The sequence below is a fragment of the Pseudophryne corroboree genome, chromosome 2 (assembly GCF_028390025.1).
Source record: "Pseudophryne corroboree isolate aPseCor3 chromosome 2, aPseCor3.hap2, whole genome shotgun sequence".
NCBI classification, from domain to species: Eukaryota; Metazoa; Chordata; class Amphibia; order Anura; family Myobatrachidae; genus Pseudophryne; species Pseudophryne corroboree.
Genome location: NC_086445.1, coordinates 613935918 through 613955426, shown reverse-complemented (window position 1 = coordinate 613955426; position 19509 = coordinate 613935918). Strand labels below are relative to the sequence as shown.

The following is a 19509-nucleotide window of genomic DNA, read 5'->3' as shown; positions in this document are numbered from 1 at the left end:
AGTTTCCCCATAGAGGAGATGTAGGTGGACGGTGATGGAGAGGGGACCGGAATATTTGCGACATTCGACCCCACCCCTTATGTAAATTCTGCACATTGCGGGAGAAGTACCTACTCTTCCGTGGGGGTGCTGAGGACTACTCAAAAAATCAGGAGGATCCCGCAGGTTTTTGTGTGAGTAGGAAAGTATGACATACAGTCACACATATATACACATGCTTAGTCACACACATACATACACATATATACAAACAGTGCCCCTTCCTTGAGTCACTCTTACCATTTGGGTTTGTTGTAGGGCCATTTCTATACAATTGGGAGCCCAGTGCGAAGTTAATTGTGGACCCCCTCCTATGTAAAAGGGGGTGTGGTCTCACTATACAGAGGCATGGCTTCCATGTGAGTTTTATTGACATGTTCTTGTCAGTAGTACCGGGCTAACCTCACACTAAGCGCATCTCTCTGGGAATTCAGAGTCAGGCTGCTACGTTGCCCGGTGGGGGTCCTGCTCTGTCAGCAGTTCCGCTCCTTCCTGGCGCTGGATTCAGCATGTCACTCCAGTCTCCTAACACAATGCTGGCTCCTCCCTGAGCACAAAGGCTCCACCTCAGTCGGGATGGCATGCCTGGGTCTGCAGACAGCCAATCCCCTGGGCCCACCTGCACTTTCAAGCAAAGAAGGGGGAGAAGTCACAGGTTCACTCTTCCTCTGCTCTGCTGCTGAGTCCCTGATGGTGGCAGGCTGGCAGCGGTCGTCCCATGTGATTGCATGGCTCGCACGATGCTAGAAACAACACTGGTTGGCTGTTGGATAGTCAGGTAGTGATGGCCATCGATCATCTATGATTCAAAACCATTGATGGGCTATACCTAATATTGACTGCTTTTGCAAATGGTTTCGTGCCATCGATGGTACAGAAGAATCACCCAATGTTTTTTTTTTTTACTACAAGGTACCGGGACATTGAGCTTACTGTTAGGGTCTCCTGCCCTGTGCTGCCACGTCGTCATGGCAACCGGGAGACAAGTGCTAGTGGAGTAACCTGAGCGCAGCTGATACTCCGGTTCGGGTCTTTTGCTGTGCAGTGGTTATAGGCTCTGTGCACGGCAGGGGATCCGGTGCTGGTTTTTGTGCTCACAGTCTGTGAGGTCTGAGTGGGGCGTGGACAGCACCTGCTTTATAAGGCCTCTTTTCAGGGTAAGCAGATGCTGCTGAATCTCTGTTGGTTAGTCAGTTCATGAAAGTTAGCCAGTACTGTGTAGCTTTGTATTTGTTTGTTGCTTACTGCAAATAGGCCTGGGGATTTGGTATTACACTCTGCCAATCCAGACCTAGCAGTAAGACTGGAGTCAGTCGTTTAGCTTGCTGGGGTTCTGTTATTACTCTGTGAACTTAGCAAGTTTGCGGCTGTATTCTAACACTTGCCTGTCTAATCCTGTCTCACTGTGCTAGGTGTCAGGGGTCAGTTTAGTGGCAGTAAGCTTAAACCTGTGCACTGCAAGTGAGAATCAGGATTGTGGAGGCTCTCCTTGTGTCTATCATTCCATCTCTGACCAAGGAGTTTACTGCCACACCCGTTGGTAACCCTTTAGGGTTTTGCTGTTGCCCTTAGCAACAGCATTTCGGGTTCTCTACGTATTAAAACACAACATCTTGCTTTTTACATCTGAGCAGTTCTAATACAAGGGAGATACCCAGTTCCTTAGCCTCTGGGCTTCTCTGTTCACTGTGTGTGTATTTTGTTACCCTATCACCTTCTGTGTACGTTATGTCATATTCCCCAGTTTGTCTGTGAGTCCATTTGTTTTGCATAACAGTTCAAACACCAGTACATTCCTGCAGACACTGGAGTGCATAACAGTTCTGACACTAGTACTTTCCTGCAGGCACTGGTGTGCATAACATATTCAGCAGCCTAATACTCCTGTTGAAATTTTGTGGGAATATGGAGCATACCCCTCAAAATACGTTGCAACAGGTGGTCGATCAGGTGCAGGTCCTGACTCGACAATTTAATGATTTGTCCATTAAAATGCACACCTCCCAGGCTGCTGGCGGAGCTCCCGCAGCAGCAGCACCTGCAGGGGTTAAGGAGCCGAAAGTAAATCTCCCGGATCGTTTTTCTGGAGATCGCTCGCAGTTCTTTTGTTTCAAGGAGAGCTGCAAGCTATACTTCCGGCTTAGGCCTCAGTCTTCTGGGTCGGAGATTCAGCGGGTGGGCATAGTGATTTCCTTGCTACAAGGAGACCCACAGGTCTGGGCATATGGGTTGCAGCCTGACTGTCCGTCGCTTAAAAGTGTTGATGCTTTTTTTACGGCACTGGGCATGTTGTATGATGACCCTGACAAGACGGCCTCAGCCGAGGCTCAGATTTCGATCCTTAAGCAAGGGCGAAGGCCAGTTGAGGTTTACTGTACGGAGTTTCGGAGGTTGGCCCATGATACCCAGTGGAATGACCCAGCCCTGAGACACCAGTACCGAAGAGGTCTTTCTAACCAGATAAAGGACCAACTGGTACAATATCCCTTGCCTGATAGCTTGGATCAGCTCATGCAGTTATCCATCCGGGTGGATAGACGGCTGAGAGAGCGTAGGCTTGAAAGGGAGACTGAGATTTCCTTCCTTCCCAAGGGAACCTCAGACTCTGAGGAATTTTCTGAGGAGCCTATGCAGATTGGGGCTACCCGCCTCTCCTCGCGTGAGAAGACGCGGAGGAGACAGCAGGGGTTGTGTTTGTACTGTGGGAATAAAGGTCATGTGGTAGTATCATGCCCAGAAAAGCCGGAAAACTTCAGGGTCTGAGGGTGATGGGAAATATCCTGTCAGGCCAGAAGTCAGAATTTCCCAAGAAGACTTTTATCATTCCGGTGACCTTGAAGATCCTCGGTCAAACTGTCAAGACTGAGGCCTTTGTGGACAGTGGGGCCGACGGGGTTTTTATGGACCGCCAATTCGCCCTAAAACACTCTGTTCCCTTAGTACCCTTGGCATCGGAAATTGAGATTTGTGGGTTAAACGGGGAACCATTATCCCAAGGTAAAATTACCTCTTGCACTAGCCAGATTTCTTTGTTTATTGGAGCCACACACTCTGAAAAATTGTCCTTTTATGTGACTGTCTGTACTTTTGCCCCATTGGTGTTGGGGTTACCCTGGTTAAGGGCCCACAATCCTCAATTTGACTGGGTCTCTGGGGAGATTCTTAGTTGGGGTACTGATTGTTTCAGGAGTTGCTTGAGCCTTCCAGTCAGGCTCTCGCAGCTAAGTTTGCCAGGATTGCCAGGGTGTTATGCAGATTTTGCGGACGTGTTCTCCAAAAAAGTTGCAGAGGTACTACCTCCCCATCGCCCCTATGATTGTGCCATTGATTTGTTGCCAAATGCTAAGCTTCCCAAGAGCAGGTTGTACTCCCTGTCACGTCCTGAGACTCAGGCTATGGCAGAGTACATTCAGGAGAACTTGGCTAAGGGATTTATCAGACCTTCACAGTCTCCAGTTGGGTCGGGGTTCTTCTTCGTGGGTAAAAAGGACGGTTCGTTGCGACCCTGCATCGACTTCAGGGAATTGAACCGTATCACGATTAAAAACTCATACCCACTGCCTCTCATTTCGGTCTTGTTTGACCAGCTTCGTACTGCCACCATTTTTTCTAAGATTGACCTACGCGGTGCGTACAATCTAATCCGAATAAGAGAGGGGGATGAATGGAAGACTGCCTTTAATACCCACTCAGGGCATTATGAATATTTGGTGATGCCTTTTGGGCTCTGTAATGCCCCGGCAGTCTTCCAGGATTTCATGAATGATGTGCTCAGGGAATATTTGGATAGATTCTTAGTTGTATACTTAGATGACATCCTAATCTTCTCCCATTCCCTGGAGGAACATCGGAAGCATGTACGCTTAGTCCTCCAGAAACTCAGAGACCACCGGCTTGGGGCGAAGCTGGAGAAGTGCGAATTTGAAGTTCAGCAAATCGCATTTCTAGGATATATTATCTCCCCAGAAGGTTTCCAAATGGAGGGTTCCAAGGTACAGGCAGTCCTGGATTGGGTGCAGCCCACTAGTTTGAAGGCGCTTCAGCGTTTCCTGGGCTTTGCGAATTTTTATAGACGATTTATCGCTGGATTTTCGTCTATAGTGGCGCCCTTGGTGGCACTCACTAAGAAAGGGGCGGATGTTGCTCACTGGTCTTGTGAGGCTAAAGCGGCTTTTGCCCGTCTCAAAAGGGCATTTGTTTCGGCCAAGGTGCTGCGACACCCAGATCCAGAGCGTCCTTTTGTGGTGGAGGTGGATGCCTCTGAGATGGGTATTGGGGCAGTGCTTTCTCAGATGGGAGTGTCTGATAATCGCCTTCATCCCTGTGCTTACTTTTCCCGTAAATTTTCGCCTGCCGAGATGAATTATGACGTGGGTAACCGGGAATTGTTGGCTATTAAGGATGCACTCGAGGAGTGGAGACACTGGCTTGAGGGGGCTAAGTTTGTGGTCTCAATTCTCACTGACTATAAGAATCTGGCATATTTAGAGTCAGCGAAGCGTCTCAATGCCAGGCAGGCACGATGGGCTTTGTTTTTTGCTCGCTTTAATTTTTTGATAACATATCGCCCTGGGTCAAAAAACATCAAGGCTGATGCGCTCTCGCGGAGTTTTGCTCCAATCCAGGAGACCACCGAGGAGCCGTTGCCCATTGTTTCCCCATCATGTATTAAAGTGGGCATTACCCAGGACCTCTTATCATTAGTCCTTAGAGCACAGGAGCAGGCTCCTCCAGACCTTCCGGTAGGTCTTTTGTTTGTGCCTCCTAGGTTAAGACAGCGAGTGTTCCTGGAATTCCATGCCAAGAAGTCGGCAGGTCACCCGGGTATTGCCAGAACTCGGGAGTTGCTATCTAGGGCGGTGTGGTGGCCCTCGGTGGCTAAGGATGTGGATCAGTGGGTTCGGGCATGTGACATCTGTGCCCGAAATAAGACTCCTAGAGGGGTTCCTGTTGGCCCATTACATCCACTCTCTATCCCATCTAAGCCATGGACCCACATTTCAATGGATTTTGTGGTGGACTTGCCCAAATCCTCGGGGATGACAGCCATCTGGGTTGTCGTTGACAGGTTTTCGAAGATGGCGCACTTCGTTCCACTGGTTGGGCTGCCATCAGCCAGACGCCTGTCTGAATTATTTATGCTGCATGTTGTGCGTCTCCACGGGTTGCCACTTGATGTGGTCTCTGACCGCGGATCCCAGTTTGTGGCCAAATTCTGGAGGGCATTTTGTTCCGATCTCCAGATTTCTGTCAGCTTGTCGTCAGGCTACCATCCGCAGTCTAATGGGCAGACTGAAAGGGTGAACCAGTCCTTGGAGCAGTTCCTCAGGTGTTATGTCTCCAAGTGTCAGACTGACTGGGTTGCTCATCTGTCCATGGCGGAGTTTGCCTATAACAACGCGGCTCACTCTGCTACAGGGATCTCTCCCTTCCTTTGTGTGTATGGGCATCATCCTAAGGCCAATTCTTTTGACCCCCTGGACTCCACGCCTGGTGGTTCCTCTGTGGTTTCGGTTCTTAGAGGTATTTGGCGGAAAGTGAAGAAAGCCCTTGTGTCTGTGTCATTAGTGACCAAAAGGGTTTTTGATAAGCGGAAAAGACCCTGCAGCTTCAAATTAGGAGACTTCGTCTGGTTGTCTACCAAGAATTTGAAGTTGAGACAGCCATCTCATAAGTTAGGGCCCCGGTTCATCGGCCCTTATAAGATCACCAGGGTTATCAATCCGGTGGCATTTCAGTTAGATCTGCCCCGTTCTTTGGGTATCAATAAAACATTTCATTGTTCCCTTTTAAAACGGGCGATTAGTAATCCTTCTTCCAGTGGAAGACCTTCCCCTCTTCTGATACGTGGCCAGAGGGAGTTTGTTGTTGAAAGGATTCTTGACTCCAAGGTGGTTCGGGGTCGGCTGTCATTTTTGGTGCACTGGAAGGGGTATGGCCCGGAGGAGCGGTCGTGGGTGCGCAGTTGTGATCTTCATGCCCCCAGACTGATACGCTCTTTCTTCTCGCAGTTCCCCGATAAACCCGGTGGTAGGGGTTCTTTGACCCCTCGTCAGAGGGGGGGTACTGTTAGGGTCTCCTGCCCTGTGCTGCCACGTCGTCATGGCAACCGGGAGACAAGTGCTAGTGGAGTAACCTGAGCGCAGCTGATACTCCGGTTCGGGTCTTTTGCTGTGCAGTGGTTATAGGCTCTGTGCACGGCAGGGGATCCGGTGCTGGTTTTTGTGCTCACAGTCTGTGAGGTCTGAGTGGGGCGTGGACAGCACCTGCTTTATAAGGCCTCTTTTCAGGGTAAGCAGATGCTGCTGAATCTCTGTTGGTTAGTCAGTTCATGAAAGTTAGCCAGTACTGTGTAGCTTTGTATTTGTTTGTTGCTTACTGCAAATAGGCCTGGGGATTTGGTATTACACTCTGCCAATCCAGACCTAGCAGTAAGACTGGAGTCAGTCGTTTAGCTTGCTGGGGTTCTGTTATTACTCTGTGAACTTAGCAAGTTTGCGGCTGTATTCTAACACTTGCCTTTCTAATCCTGTCTCACTGTGCTAGGTGTCAGGGGTCAGTTTAGTGGCAGTAAGCTTAAACCTGTGCACTGCAAGTGAGAATCAGGATTGTGGAGGCTCTCCTTGTGTCTATCATTCCATCTCTGACCAAGGAGTTTACTGCCACACCCGTTGGTAACCCTTTAGGGTTTTGCTGTTGCCCTTAGCAACAGCATTTCGGGTTCTCTACGTATTAAAACACAACATCTTGCTTTTTACATCTGAGCAGTTCTAATACAAGGGAGATACCCAGTTCCTTAGCCTCTGGGCTTCTCTGTTCACTGTGTGTGTATTTTGTTACCCTATCACCTTCTGTGTACGTTATGTCATATTCCCCAGTTTGTCTGTGAGTCCATTTGTTTTGCATAACAGTTCAAACACCAGTACATTCCTGCAGACACTGGAGTGCATAACAGTTCTGACACTAGTACTTTCCTGCAGGCACTGGTGTGCATAACACTTACCTTCACCCAATGTACCCATGAAGCTCTGCCTCCAGACTCTGATTGGCCTGCAGGCCAGTGAAAAGTAAAGCAGGGATGGCCATCGGTAGATGAAGCCATACATGGTTCCCTTGCAGATGGTTTGATGTCATCAGTGATTAGTCCACCAATGGCTATGTCAGTCCTGCTGCAGCCGACGGGGCGTACAATTTATTAAAAGTCCCAAATTTATGGACTTTTAATAAATTGTACCCCCCTGATGAAAATTGGATTATGGACTTACTTCTTTGAGTGGAGGTGTAGTATCCAGGGGACTAGCTTAAAGAAACCTTGATGAGCAAGTAACAGCACGTTTGGTTGTGAGTTGTGAGAATAATCCTATCGCTAGTAACTACAGAATTTCTCCTGATGAAGCGATTAGCTCCTGAGTTTGTACCTGGTAGAGTCCCGTATGATCTACAATACTCTACCAATAATGCAACCTGGAATAAATTGCTTATACCAAAAATGAACCAATAAAGAGGGTATTTAGGAACCTTACCTAAATACCCTCGTCAGACCATCCGTGCCCCCAGCTTGTGTGTGTGTGTGTGTATATATATATATATATATATATATATATATAACAAAAAAGACAAAAGAAGAGTGCATAAAAGTTTTAATTCAAACAGACAGATAAAAGACTGTGAACTCCAGAGAGATGTGACTCGTACCAGAGAATAAAACACTGTGGGCTGGTTACCACACGACATGTAATGTTACCATCCAGGCAATACTCGTCCCGCAGTTTAACGACTCTCCAGAGCAGAACACATGAAGCTGCCAGCCGGAAAAGATGTTTTAGCTTCACACGGACCCGCCGTGTGTGTGAGCTGCTGCATGGATTTGACACTAATGTCGGTTATTTTGGACATCGTATTTTTCACCCCTTCCCCCCTGATGGGGGCTGAACTTGAACTTAAACGGCATCGGGAGTGTCACTATTTATCTCTGCGACCCTGTAAACTATGGATTTTTACATTAGGGGTGTCTTACCCCCACAGTATTTTTTTCCAGATTGTAAGTCATGTTAGTACATATGCGATTAGCATCGCTGCGGTAGGCAGCGAGGGGCGGCGATTAGTGATAGTACAGCCCGCCCTAATTCTCTTACTTCCCGATATGTTAGGAAGATGAAATTTAACATAGGTATTCTGCAGGTGGGAAATAGGAAAACAACATCATTAGAATTATAATAAACCTCCCTTAAAGGGATGAAAAGGGGGTTGACTTAATGACGTCATTACAGATGCGTTGCTTGCGTTGCGTGAACGATAACGCCCAATCGGACAACTGGATCAAAATTTGGATTGCACCTCCAGTGTGTAGAATACCTCCCAAAATTGGTAGGCAGACACATGGTACTCCACTACGTGGTGCAGCAGCGTGCTCCCAAAAGGGGGCATAACTTCATAGGAAATGCCGCTGTCATGAGCCACACCCCCTTTTCATCACTATGGAGGCATATTATGCTGCACAGTAGTCTCCATTATTCAAATTATGCCACACAGTAGCGCCACTTACACACATAACGGCAGGCATAGCCCCATTTTACACATTACAGCTGGTAAGAGTCCTGTTTACACAGTACGGCTGGTAGGGTCCCCTTTTACACAGTACCGCTGGTAGAGTCCCCTTTTACACAGTATGGCTGGTAGAGTCCCCTTTTACACAGTACAGCTGGTAGAGCCCCCTTTTACACAGTACGGCTGGTAGAGTCCCCTTTTACAAAGTACGGCTGGTAGAGTCCCCTTTTACACATTACAGCAGTCAGAGCTCCTCATCATGTGTGTGTGTGTGTCCTGATGACGGGGGGGGGAGTACCACGAAATGTTGAATTAAACCACCACATTTTTTCATCCATTTGACAAGTCCGGGAGTGCCTCTATGCTGTAGATTATATATATACACACATGCATACACACATATAGAACTACATGCACATATACAGTAGCATACTAACAAACACACACACATAGAATACATACACGCAGCAAACACACACACAAAGCATACATAGACAGCACACAAACACATGATGTACTTATAAACACACAGAGCATACATACATACACACAACAGACACACACATACATACATACAGTAGCATGCAGCCATATACACACACACACCATACTTACACAAACATGCAGCATACACGCACACAGCCGACACACACACTGCTGACACACTACACACTGCTGACACATCCACAAACACATACAGTAACATAGTATATATATATATACACACACATACACACACATATATATATATATATATATATATATATAATACACACACCTCTTTCACATGAAAATGGAAAATAGCCACTATAATTAAATTAAAGTAAATAAGCCACCATAGCTCATCATAGAGGCGGCTTATCATAGATGCCCCCCCAACCTCCTTCCCCAGGATACCGGGTTATAGAGGGCTCGCCTGGCAAGCATCATTTGTTAAAGCCCCACCACTCCCCTTCTCCACCTGCAGAGTGACTGACTCACGAGGCAATAACTGCCTCACACGGCCAGCCCAGCTCGAAAATGCCGGAGAGGAGCTTCCCTACCGTTACTTCCTGTGCCGCTTCCCCCGGCAGAGACCAGACACTCGGGCGGATCTTCCACAGTGTCTCCAGCACAGCGCAATGTTACTGTCCATAATATAGTGTAATGTAGTGTAACATAGTGTAGTTTAGTGTAATATAGTATAGTGAAGTGTAGTGTAACATAGTGTAGTTTAGTGCAATATAGTATAGTGTAGTGTAGTGTAATATAATGTATTGTAGTGAAGTGTAGTGTAACATAGTGTAGTGTAGTATGGTGTAATGTAGTGTAGTGTAGGCACTAACGTGACAACACGTTTTTAATGCGCTTTTGCCGGCTCCTGTACAGAACACTACACTTCAAAAACAGAGAGGGACGGGCTGCGGGACTCGGTAGCGCAGCAGCACAGATGGGATAAACTGTTCATCGCTGCCGCTGACTATACACAGCGATCAGCGGCAGAGGCTCCAGCTGGCGGAGCTTGGGGCTGCGGGCGACAGGTACAGGGGAGCGGGAGGGCGGCCGACAGCGGGAGGGATATGCGGCCACTCAGGGTGTATGTAGAAGGTGTGCCCACAGTGCAAGTGCGCTGTGGGCAAAGCCCCCTCTGCACACACCTAGTTACGGCTCTACTGCATGCATGCGCACAGCATCTATTCACCACTGTTCAATGCTGAGCAGCAAGTGACAGGAGCCTCCCAACTGCCCACACACACACACACACACACACACACACACACACACACACACACACACACACACACACACACACACACACACACACTGCCACCTGCAGGTGGGACAGCTGGGCAGTCCCCAAAAACAGTTGGGAGATATGCTTTGTGAAGCTGGACAAACACAACACTCAGGTACTGCTGTATGAGGTGTCAGTGTCTTAGTCACCAACAGATAGCTCTTTTGTTTTCATAGCACTTAATTAAAAGCTGCAAATGAAGAATTTTGATATGAAGAATAAACTATACATTTCTATAACGCAATGATATGAGTGTTGTTTTGGGGAAATTATCATTGCAACAAAAGTGTCACTGTTTTAGTAGTAAAATAGTTGTCTATAGATGTTACAAACTGTGGTTATTTTTTCTTATAGATCACGTTTATCTAATACATAAACACATCTGTTTAAGCAATTGCTATGCAACTATTAAACTGACCAATTCTAGTATATTATTGGAGCATAACTGTACCTGACAAGAAAATATTACATTTGTGCCAGATATGGTCATTTTCTCATAAAACAAATACACTGAAACCTAAACTCACAAAGTATGCATTATTTGATATAACCTGAACTTTCTGTGGCCTCATTATTCCCCTGTCGAACAGTACAAAATGCTTGAATCATACCACAAAAATTTATATGGCATCAGGGTCATATAAAACATTGGGTAAAAACAGAAGAATTAAAGATGAGCGATAACTCAGAAATGATGTATAACTACTTCAAAAATAGTCTTCCTTCTCAGGAGAGTATGTTGTTTGTTTTCTCCACTCCTTTCCTTACCGTTATAATACTTAGCAATTCTTTTCGGTCGATTGCTCCATTTCCATCTGCATCATATAGTTTAAAATACCACTTTAATTTCTGATCAATTTTTCCTCGTAAAACCAAGTTAATTGCAGCAATGAATTCCAAAAAGTCAATAAATCCATCCTGAGAATGAACAGAAAAATACCAAGTAAATAAAGAGGTAAATAGGAAAAGTTGTATTTTTATAAATTGTTGGTGTTTTTTTAACAGTTATTGTGAAGAATAAAAAATAACATTGAAAATATAATAGTATCATGTTGTATATTCCTGAAATCATTTATTGGACTTAAGTATTTGCTACTCTCATTGCTATATGATCTGGGAAAATAAAGTTTGCAAAGTAAAAACTTATTCCCAAGCTGTAAATACAATAAAATACAGTATAAACATATGACACAAATCTGCATATGATAAACATATTGTGCATGTACTGATTATGGCAGGGAGAGTGCATAGTTTTCATATGCTAGGTTACAACCAAAAAATCAATTTTTTCATTATCATCTATGCAATGCATAAGTATATAAAATTGTGAACCAAAACGAACATCAAATTATTAAAAACAAAATGCAATCCAATAAAAGTATATAAAGTATAATAGCACAGATAAATATCTTATCTTTAAATGCAATTCTTGACTGACATTTTTAGGTGTGGACACCATGGTCACTCTATTCCCCTCTCTCTTTTTATCTTACTGTATTTACTTTTTTTTTCTTTTTTTCCTTTGGATTAAAGTGAGTGGTTATATTACTAATATTGCTGAACCTTGCACCGCCCATTGAACTTGCCCTGGAATTACACACATAAAATAGTTCATTTGTCTTAAAGAACAGTATTTCTCAGATAAATGCCATTATTTATCGATGAGTTATACATTTCACTGTGAGTGATAAATTGCACCAGCCAATCCGCTCCTGTCATTTTTCAAACTCAGCCTGTGACATGGCAGTCAGAGCTGATTGGCTGGTGCAATTTATCACTCACAATTAAATTTATCACTCATTGATAAATAAGGGCCACAATGCTTAAAACCATAGCACCATACTTTATTGCCTTACTTGTTTGATATTGGGCTCCACACCATGGGGGTCATTCCGAGTTGATCGCTCGTTATTTTCCCCCCGCTACGGAGCGATTAGTGGCAAACTGTGCATGTGCAATGTTCGCAGTGCGCCTGCGCCAAGTAAATTAGCACAAAAGTTTGGTATTTTACTCACGGCGTAACAAAGTTTTTTCATCGTTCTGCTGATCGTAGTGTGATTGACAGGAAATGGGTGTTTCTGGGCGGAAACTAACCGTTTTCTGGGAGTGTGCGGAAAAACGCAGGCGTTTCAGGGAAAACCGCGGGAGTGGCTGGAGAAACGGGGGAGTGGCTGGGCGAACGCTGGGTGTGTTTGTGACGTCAAACCAGGAACGAAAAGGACTGAGCTGGTCGCAATGGCAGAGTAAGTCTGGAGCTACTCAGAAACTGCGGGGTAATCGTTACGAGAAAATTAAGGAATCTTTCGTTCGCTATTCTGCTAAGCTAAGATACACTCCCAGAGGGCGGCGGCTTAGCGTGTGCAATGCTGCTAAAAGCAGCTAGCGAGCGAACAACTCGGAATCACCCCCCATATTGGTCCTGATTCAGAAGTGGATGCACTGCCAATGTCGGATGTAATATAACGATTTTTGGTAATGTGCATGTGTCTAAGCTGCACCGCACACTCTTCCTGATTATGGGGTCTGTGTACTAATCTTTGGAGAGAGATAAAGTGGATGGAGATAAAGTACCAACCAATCAGCTCCTAACTGTCATGCTACAGACTGTGTTTGAAAAATGACAGTTATGAGCTGATTGGCTGGTAATTTATCTCTGTCCCCCTTCCCTTGTTCTCTAAGTCTTATTACATAGACCCCTATGTCCGTACAGAGTCGCAGTTGCGATTTTAGAAGCAAACGTGGAGAAGTATATTGAAAATGTAATGGGGGCTCTTGGATAGTGACAGGGAGTTGGCTTAGCACATGCACAGAGATCATCTATAAACAATATAGATTTGGGCATCAATGAGGTAAAACTTGTCGTGTTCATAGATGATACAGTGACCTACCTATGTCACACAATTCCACAGTCTACTAACCAGAGCACACTTCAATATAAACTCTTTAGTAAAAAACTTAATCTTAATGTCAAGAATACAAAGGCAGTGCTATTTATCCATATTAGCCATGTAGCCAACCCTGCTTTATCCCCTACTGTGTCACTAATCTCCAAAAAGAAATCCTGGAATTTGTACTGAAATATAAAACCTTCTGTATTGGCCAGAGCTCAAATAAATTTTTTTTGTGGACAACTTGGATGATTTGTTGAGAAAAACTTTTTTGTTCAAACCACAGCTTTTCCTGGGCTTTCCCTGGGCTTTCATGTGCAGTTTGTAAACCAAGCGATTTACTAAAGACCAGACACACATCAAATGTATGATTTTAAACCTAAAGATTTAAATTCGCCTCCCCAGTTTTACACATGGGAAGTATAGGAACAAAGGTGGTCATTCCGAGTTGTTCGCTCGCAAGCTGCTTTTAGCAGCTTTGCACACGCTAAGCCGCCGCCTACTGGGAGTGAATCTTAGCATAGTAAAATTGCAACGAAAGATTAGCAGAATTGCGAATAGACACTTCTTAGCAGTTTCTGAGTAGCTCCAGACTTACTCGGCAACTGCGATCAGTTCAGTCAGTTTCGTTCCTTGGTTTGACGTCACAAACACTCCCAGCGTTCGCCCAGACACTCCCCCGTTTCTCCAGCCACTCCCGCGTTTTTCCAAGAAACGGCAGCGTTTTTTCACACACACCCATAAAACGGCCTGTTTCCGCCCAGAAACACCCACCTCCTGTCAATCACACTACGATCACCAGAACGAAGAAAAAACCTTGTAATGCCGTGAGTAAAATACCTAACTGCATAGCCAATTTACTTGGCACAGTCGCACTGCGGACATTGCGCATGCGCATTAGCGACTAATCGCTCCGTTGCAAAAAAAAAATAACGAGCGATCAACTTGGAATGAGGGCCAAAGGCCCTCATTCCGAGTTGTTCGCTCGCAAGCTGCTTTTAGCAGCATTGCACACGCTAAGCCGCCGCCTACTGGGAGTGAATCTTAGCTTATCAAAATTGCGAACGAAAGATTCGCAATATTGCGAAAAGACTTCTCTGTGCAGTTTCTGAGTAGCTCGAGACTTACTCTTCCAGTGCGATCAGTTCAGTGCTTGTCGTTCCTGGTTTGACGTCACAAACACACGCAGCGTTCGCCCAGACACTCCTCCGTTTCTCCAGCCACTCCCGCGTTTTTCCCAGAAACGGTAGCGTTTTTTCACACACTCCCATAAAACGGCCTGTTTCCGCCCAGAAACACCCACTTCCTGTCAATCACATTACGATCACCAGAACGAAGAAAAAACCTTGTAATGCCGTGAGTAAAATACCACTCTTCATAGCAAATTTACTTGGCGCAGTCGCAGTGCGAACATTGCGCATGCGCAATTAGCGGAAAATCGCTGCGATGCAAAGAAAATTACCGAGCGAACAACTCGGAATGACCACCAAAATGCAAACTGCGGCTTATTTGTAAAAAGAACAGAGATGTGGTTCACACAAGCACATTAGGGCTATTTTGCCTGTCAGAACCTGAACAAAAACCAAAATAATAATAATGAATTCCCTTTTATTATTATTACTAGTTATTGATATAGCGCAAACATATTCCGCAGTGCTGTACAGAGAATATTTACCCATTCACATCAGTCCCTGCCCCAGTGGAGCATACAATCTATATTCCCTACCACACGTACACGCACACACATTCATGCTAGGGTTAATTTTGTTGGGAGCCAATTAACCTACCAGTATATTTTTGGATTGTGGGAGGAAACCCACGCAAGTATGGGGAGAATATACAGTTAGGGCCATGGTGGGAAATGAACCCATGACCTCAGTGCTGTGAGGCAGTAATGCTAACCATTACACCATCCATACTTTTTCACAAGCTCATTGCTTTTCAGTATTGCAACTATGCTTCTCGGTATCGGGACTGGTCACGAGGGATCAGTCAGGCTGAATACCCACAAAGCACTGGCTCAGTGCTCAGTAACATTGGACTCCTCCTTGAACCCATGGCTGGTAGGTAACAGTGGAAAAACAAAATATAGGATATCTTTGTGAGGTGGCCTGAAGTGAATGCAAAAAAGGCCATCTCATGTTATAGGAGTGTCGCTGATGAGTTTTTGCGAGCGGCTTTGTTCTCAGATGCAGTACCGCAACCACAGAGGCCATGTTTAGCCGGAGTTGAGGAGACACTGCATCTGCCATAGGCTGGTGAAAGTGTTGATGGTGCAAGTAGCAATACGCCGATGGTGGGGTGTTTATAATAGAGATGTGCGGGTTCAGATTTACTCGGTTCTTAACACCAGAATTAGCGCAAGTTCGGATTCATACGGATTTTTCTCATTGGTTATCCAAACCATGTGACATCCGAGAGCCAATTAGATGCCGTTTTGAGATCCTGGTAAATCCGGGTAAATCCGAACCTGCACATCTCTAATTTATAACCTCTTGTGGATATAGGCCATCTATGGCCTTTGAAAGTGGGTGCCTCAGGACTTGCACAAGCCATCGCACTTAAGTACACAAGGGAAAGGTTAAACTAGCATTTGCATATTACCACAGCTGTGATCCTGTAAAAAATCACAATAGCAACTGCGTCCACCTATGAATCAGGCCCTGAATGATTTTGCAGTAGGGTTTTTTCATTTCCCATATTAATTACCTTATTCCCACATGAATTACATCAGATCAAGATAGGGCGAGCATGTCAATTACTGTCAGTAGATTTGGATAATATTTTCTTTTAATTGGTGGTCACAACAAATTATAATTTGGGCGCATTAATATTCATATTTTTATTAATGGGGGCATGAATAGTTATTTATGAACGAATGGGAATATTAATAATTATTTATTTACAAATGGAGCTATGTCAATTTACAATTGAGTCATTTTACAGTTATTTATTTATTTAGGTCCTGGGGACTTTGGGGTCTATTGACTAACCCTTGAATGGAGGTAAAGTGGGCGGAGATAAAGTACCTGCCAATCGGCTTCTGCCATGCCACAGGCTGTGTTTGAAAAATGACAGTTAGTAGCTGATTGGCTGGTACTTTATCTCCATCCAAGGCTTAGTAAATAGACCCCTTAATATTTTTTTAGTATCCCCATTTATCTAGGATCAGGGGCAACATTTGTAGTACAGTATGCACTGCTGCCCTTGTAGTTCTACAGTACTCTGCCACACATTGACTGCAGGTTCAGTTTTCCACTTCCAAGCTGCAGTATGGTAAATCCCGCAGTTTGGAAAAGTGCATTTGATGTGTGGCTGTTTGGAAACTGTACAAGAAATGCCCCCTGGTAAATATTTCCCTTTGCTTTATGTTAAACTGCCTACTAACTCTAGGCGCTAAGAGACAGCTAGTTCTCTTCTTCTCAAGGATGACTTTATATAAAGGAAATTTGATAATGACCATGACAGTTGTTTATCCAAGGCACACTTTTCCTTGAGAGATAAATTTTAAAAATGTTACACCTCAATGTCTAATTAATTTGATTACATTTAGATTAATGATATTGAGGTGTAATCATAGGGCAGAGAAAAGCCCTGTTTTGTGGAACTTTTCTCTGCTCATTGTGATTCACAGGGCGGGTTGACGTGGAGATGTTCATTACTTCTCCAGTGGCACCCCATCTCTGTGGCAGAACTGCATTAGAGATCAGCTGCAGAAAGGGTGACTGATCACCAGTCTCCCCTGACACACACCACACACTCCGCTGCACTCTCCATGGAGGAGGGGGTGCAGAGAAAGAGGTTTTTAACTTATGGGGTTATAGAAACATGTCTATTTTTTTTACTACTGAGGGGGTGGGTATCCTGATGATAGGTCAACAGTTAAAAGGTTGACAGGTTCAAATGGTCAACATGGCAATGGTCGACACAGCATATGGTTGACTTTTTTTCTTTCTTTCATTTTTAGGACTTTTTCATACTTTACCATCCACTTGGACTACAATTCAGAATGATAACCTGTGCTGAGCAAATCGAGACACTTTGCATGAAATTGCTTGCCATGTAAGGGAACGGTATGCACTAATTGGGGGTCTACATGCTGGAAGGAAAATTTTGACACCAAAATAACATAAAAAACTCATGTTGACCTTTTCATGTGTCGACCCTTTCCATGTCCACCCTTTGATCACACTTGGGCATGTTGACCATTTGGTGTTGACCTAGACATTGTTGATCTTCTGACTGTTGACTTACATAAACCAGGGGTGTGTGGGGGTATTATTATTAGAATTTAAGACCACTGGGGGTCTATTCCCAGCGGGGGGTGGGAAGTTATTTTATAATGGTGGCCTGGGGTGTGGTGCAAAACACACACACACACACACACACACACACACACACACACACACACACACACACACACACACACACACACACACACACACACACACACACACACACACACACACACACACACATATATATATAGGTGGAGAGGCACTCAGTAGTGCTGTTCAGCTGGCGGGGTGCCGTTCCTACAGATAGTATACAGAAAATCCCATATGCATGGCAGATCACGGTAAGTTTTCAGACTTACCGATCAGCCTCTCAATATGTCAGTCCCTGTCATACAGCTTGATGGACATTTGAATTTGCCCATCCAGCTGTGATGTGGGTCCCTGCAGCCAGTGTATGGACAGTCATCAGACCGCCCATACACACAACACAAAATACCGATATAGAGTAGCTGCAGATATATTGGCTAATGACTATACTGTAGGGCCGACGTGATATGCGTGTGAAAGACGTTTTTCACAGACATATTGGGGGTACACACCTGTTGACGTGCCCATGATATATCAGCCATTCAATTGAATGGCTGATTATCAGCCAGTGTGCACCCAGCTTACCACTTAACTGGCATGGTCAGATTTCATGCGACTGCGCCGTCCCACCCGGTCCCCCCATTTTTTTTAATGAGGAGATCCATTCTGCAGATGTGCATAATATAATGTTTAAATATTTAGAAAAATACTTTTTAAACTTTATTAAATTAAATAAATTTAAAAAAAATAATGTTATTAACAGTTTTGAAGTGAAAAATCGTCAGTTAAGTGGTTTTAAGTCCCACATGTGTTCATACAGATTTTTGATGCATGCATGGAGAAGTACACTGAAAACATATTGGGCATTCCTGGGTGGTAGCTAACCCGATGCATGGATCCCGACACCCTACAGAATCCCGATGTCAGAAATCCGAATGGGCCAGGATACCCATGCCGGATTCCCGACAGCCAGAATCCCGATCATAAATATAGCTGCAAGGTTAAGTTTAGGGCCGGGTGATGGGGGGTTAGGTTTAGGCATCAGGTGTGTGTGTGTGGGAGGGGTTAGGCTACGGGGGGAAGGTTAAGGTTGGGCCACGGGGAGTGTGGGTTAGGGTTAGGCATCCCTCGGTGGAGGTTAGTGTCAGGCTGTGGGAGAGGGAGGGTTTGGTTTAGTCGCTAAGTGGGGAGGTTAGGCTTAGACTGCTGGTAGGGAGGGTTCGGGTAAGGGGGTGGGGAACACCCTTTACTTACTCCTGTAGGTGTTTGTAACGTCAACATCCTGGAGTCGGTATTTCAAGCATCAGGATCCCGTTCACCGGTATAACATACTGATTACGCTGCCGGATGTGATGAGAATATGTCGGACTTATATTAAACCCATAAGGTGTGGAGCATTGTAAACTACAGATTAAGCACCCTAAATACCCAGGATAACATTGATCCAAGTGAATAGGCTCAACCTTCAGTTTATGGATGGCATGATTGGATGCTGTATTAAATTTTATGACTGTCTCACAGATTGTGGTAGATAAAAAGTGTACTGGAAAAATAAATGCTATATGAGGCACTAATTACTATGTGCACGCAGCACTAACACATTAACTACTGTACGTGTGCTTTTCAAACAGCTAATTAAACATATGTGCTTAGAAAACAGTTCATGATATACTAACCAGCTGTATATAGAATCAGCATGGCTTGGAATGAATAAAATCATCTGTTGCTTCTTTTGGATACAACTAACAAATTGTTGCTTTTTTGTTATTAATAAAATTTGCTCTAAACTGGATACAATTGTTTCTCTTTGGAGTTTTGCAAATGGTAACACCAGCTTAAACCCGGATACAAGTAATATAATGAGTGTTGGAGATTGTGTTGAACATTTGAAAAGCTATACTAGTGCTAAGTAGAAGTATTATAATATTTGTAATGC

At 44.7% G+C, this 19509-nt stretch overlaps 1 protein-coding gene across 1 annotated transcript in view; it reads right to left on the bottom strand.

Moving 5' to 3' along the window:
- GUCA1C (guanylate cyclase activator 1C) overlaps nucleotides 1-19509 on the bottom strand; it is a 147090-nt gene that overhangs the window by 86674 nt on the left and 40907 nt on the right. The window contains exon 2 of the mRNA XM_063954792.1: nucleotides 11129-11278. Within this exon, the coding sequence (XP_063810862.1) occupies nucleotides 11129-11278 (150 nt within the window). The remainder of the gene's footprint in view (nucleotides 1-11128; nucleotides 11279-19509) is intronic.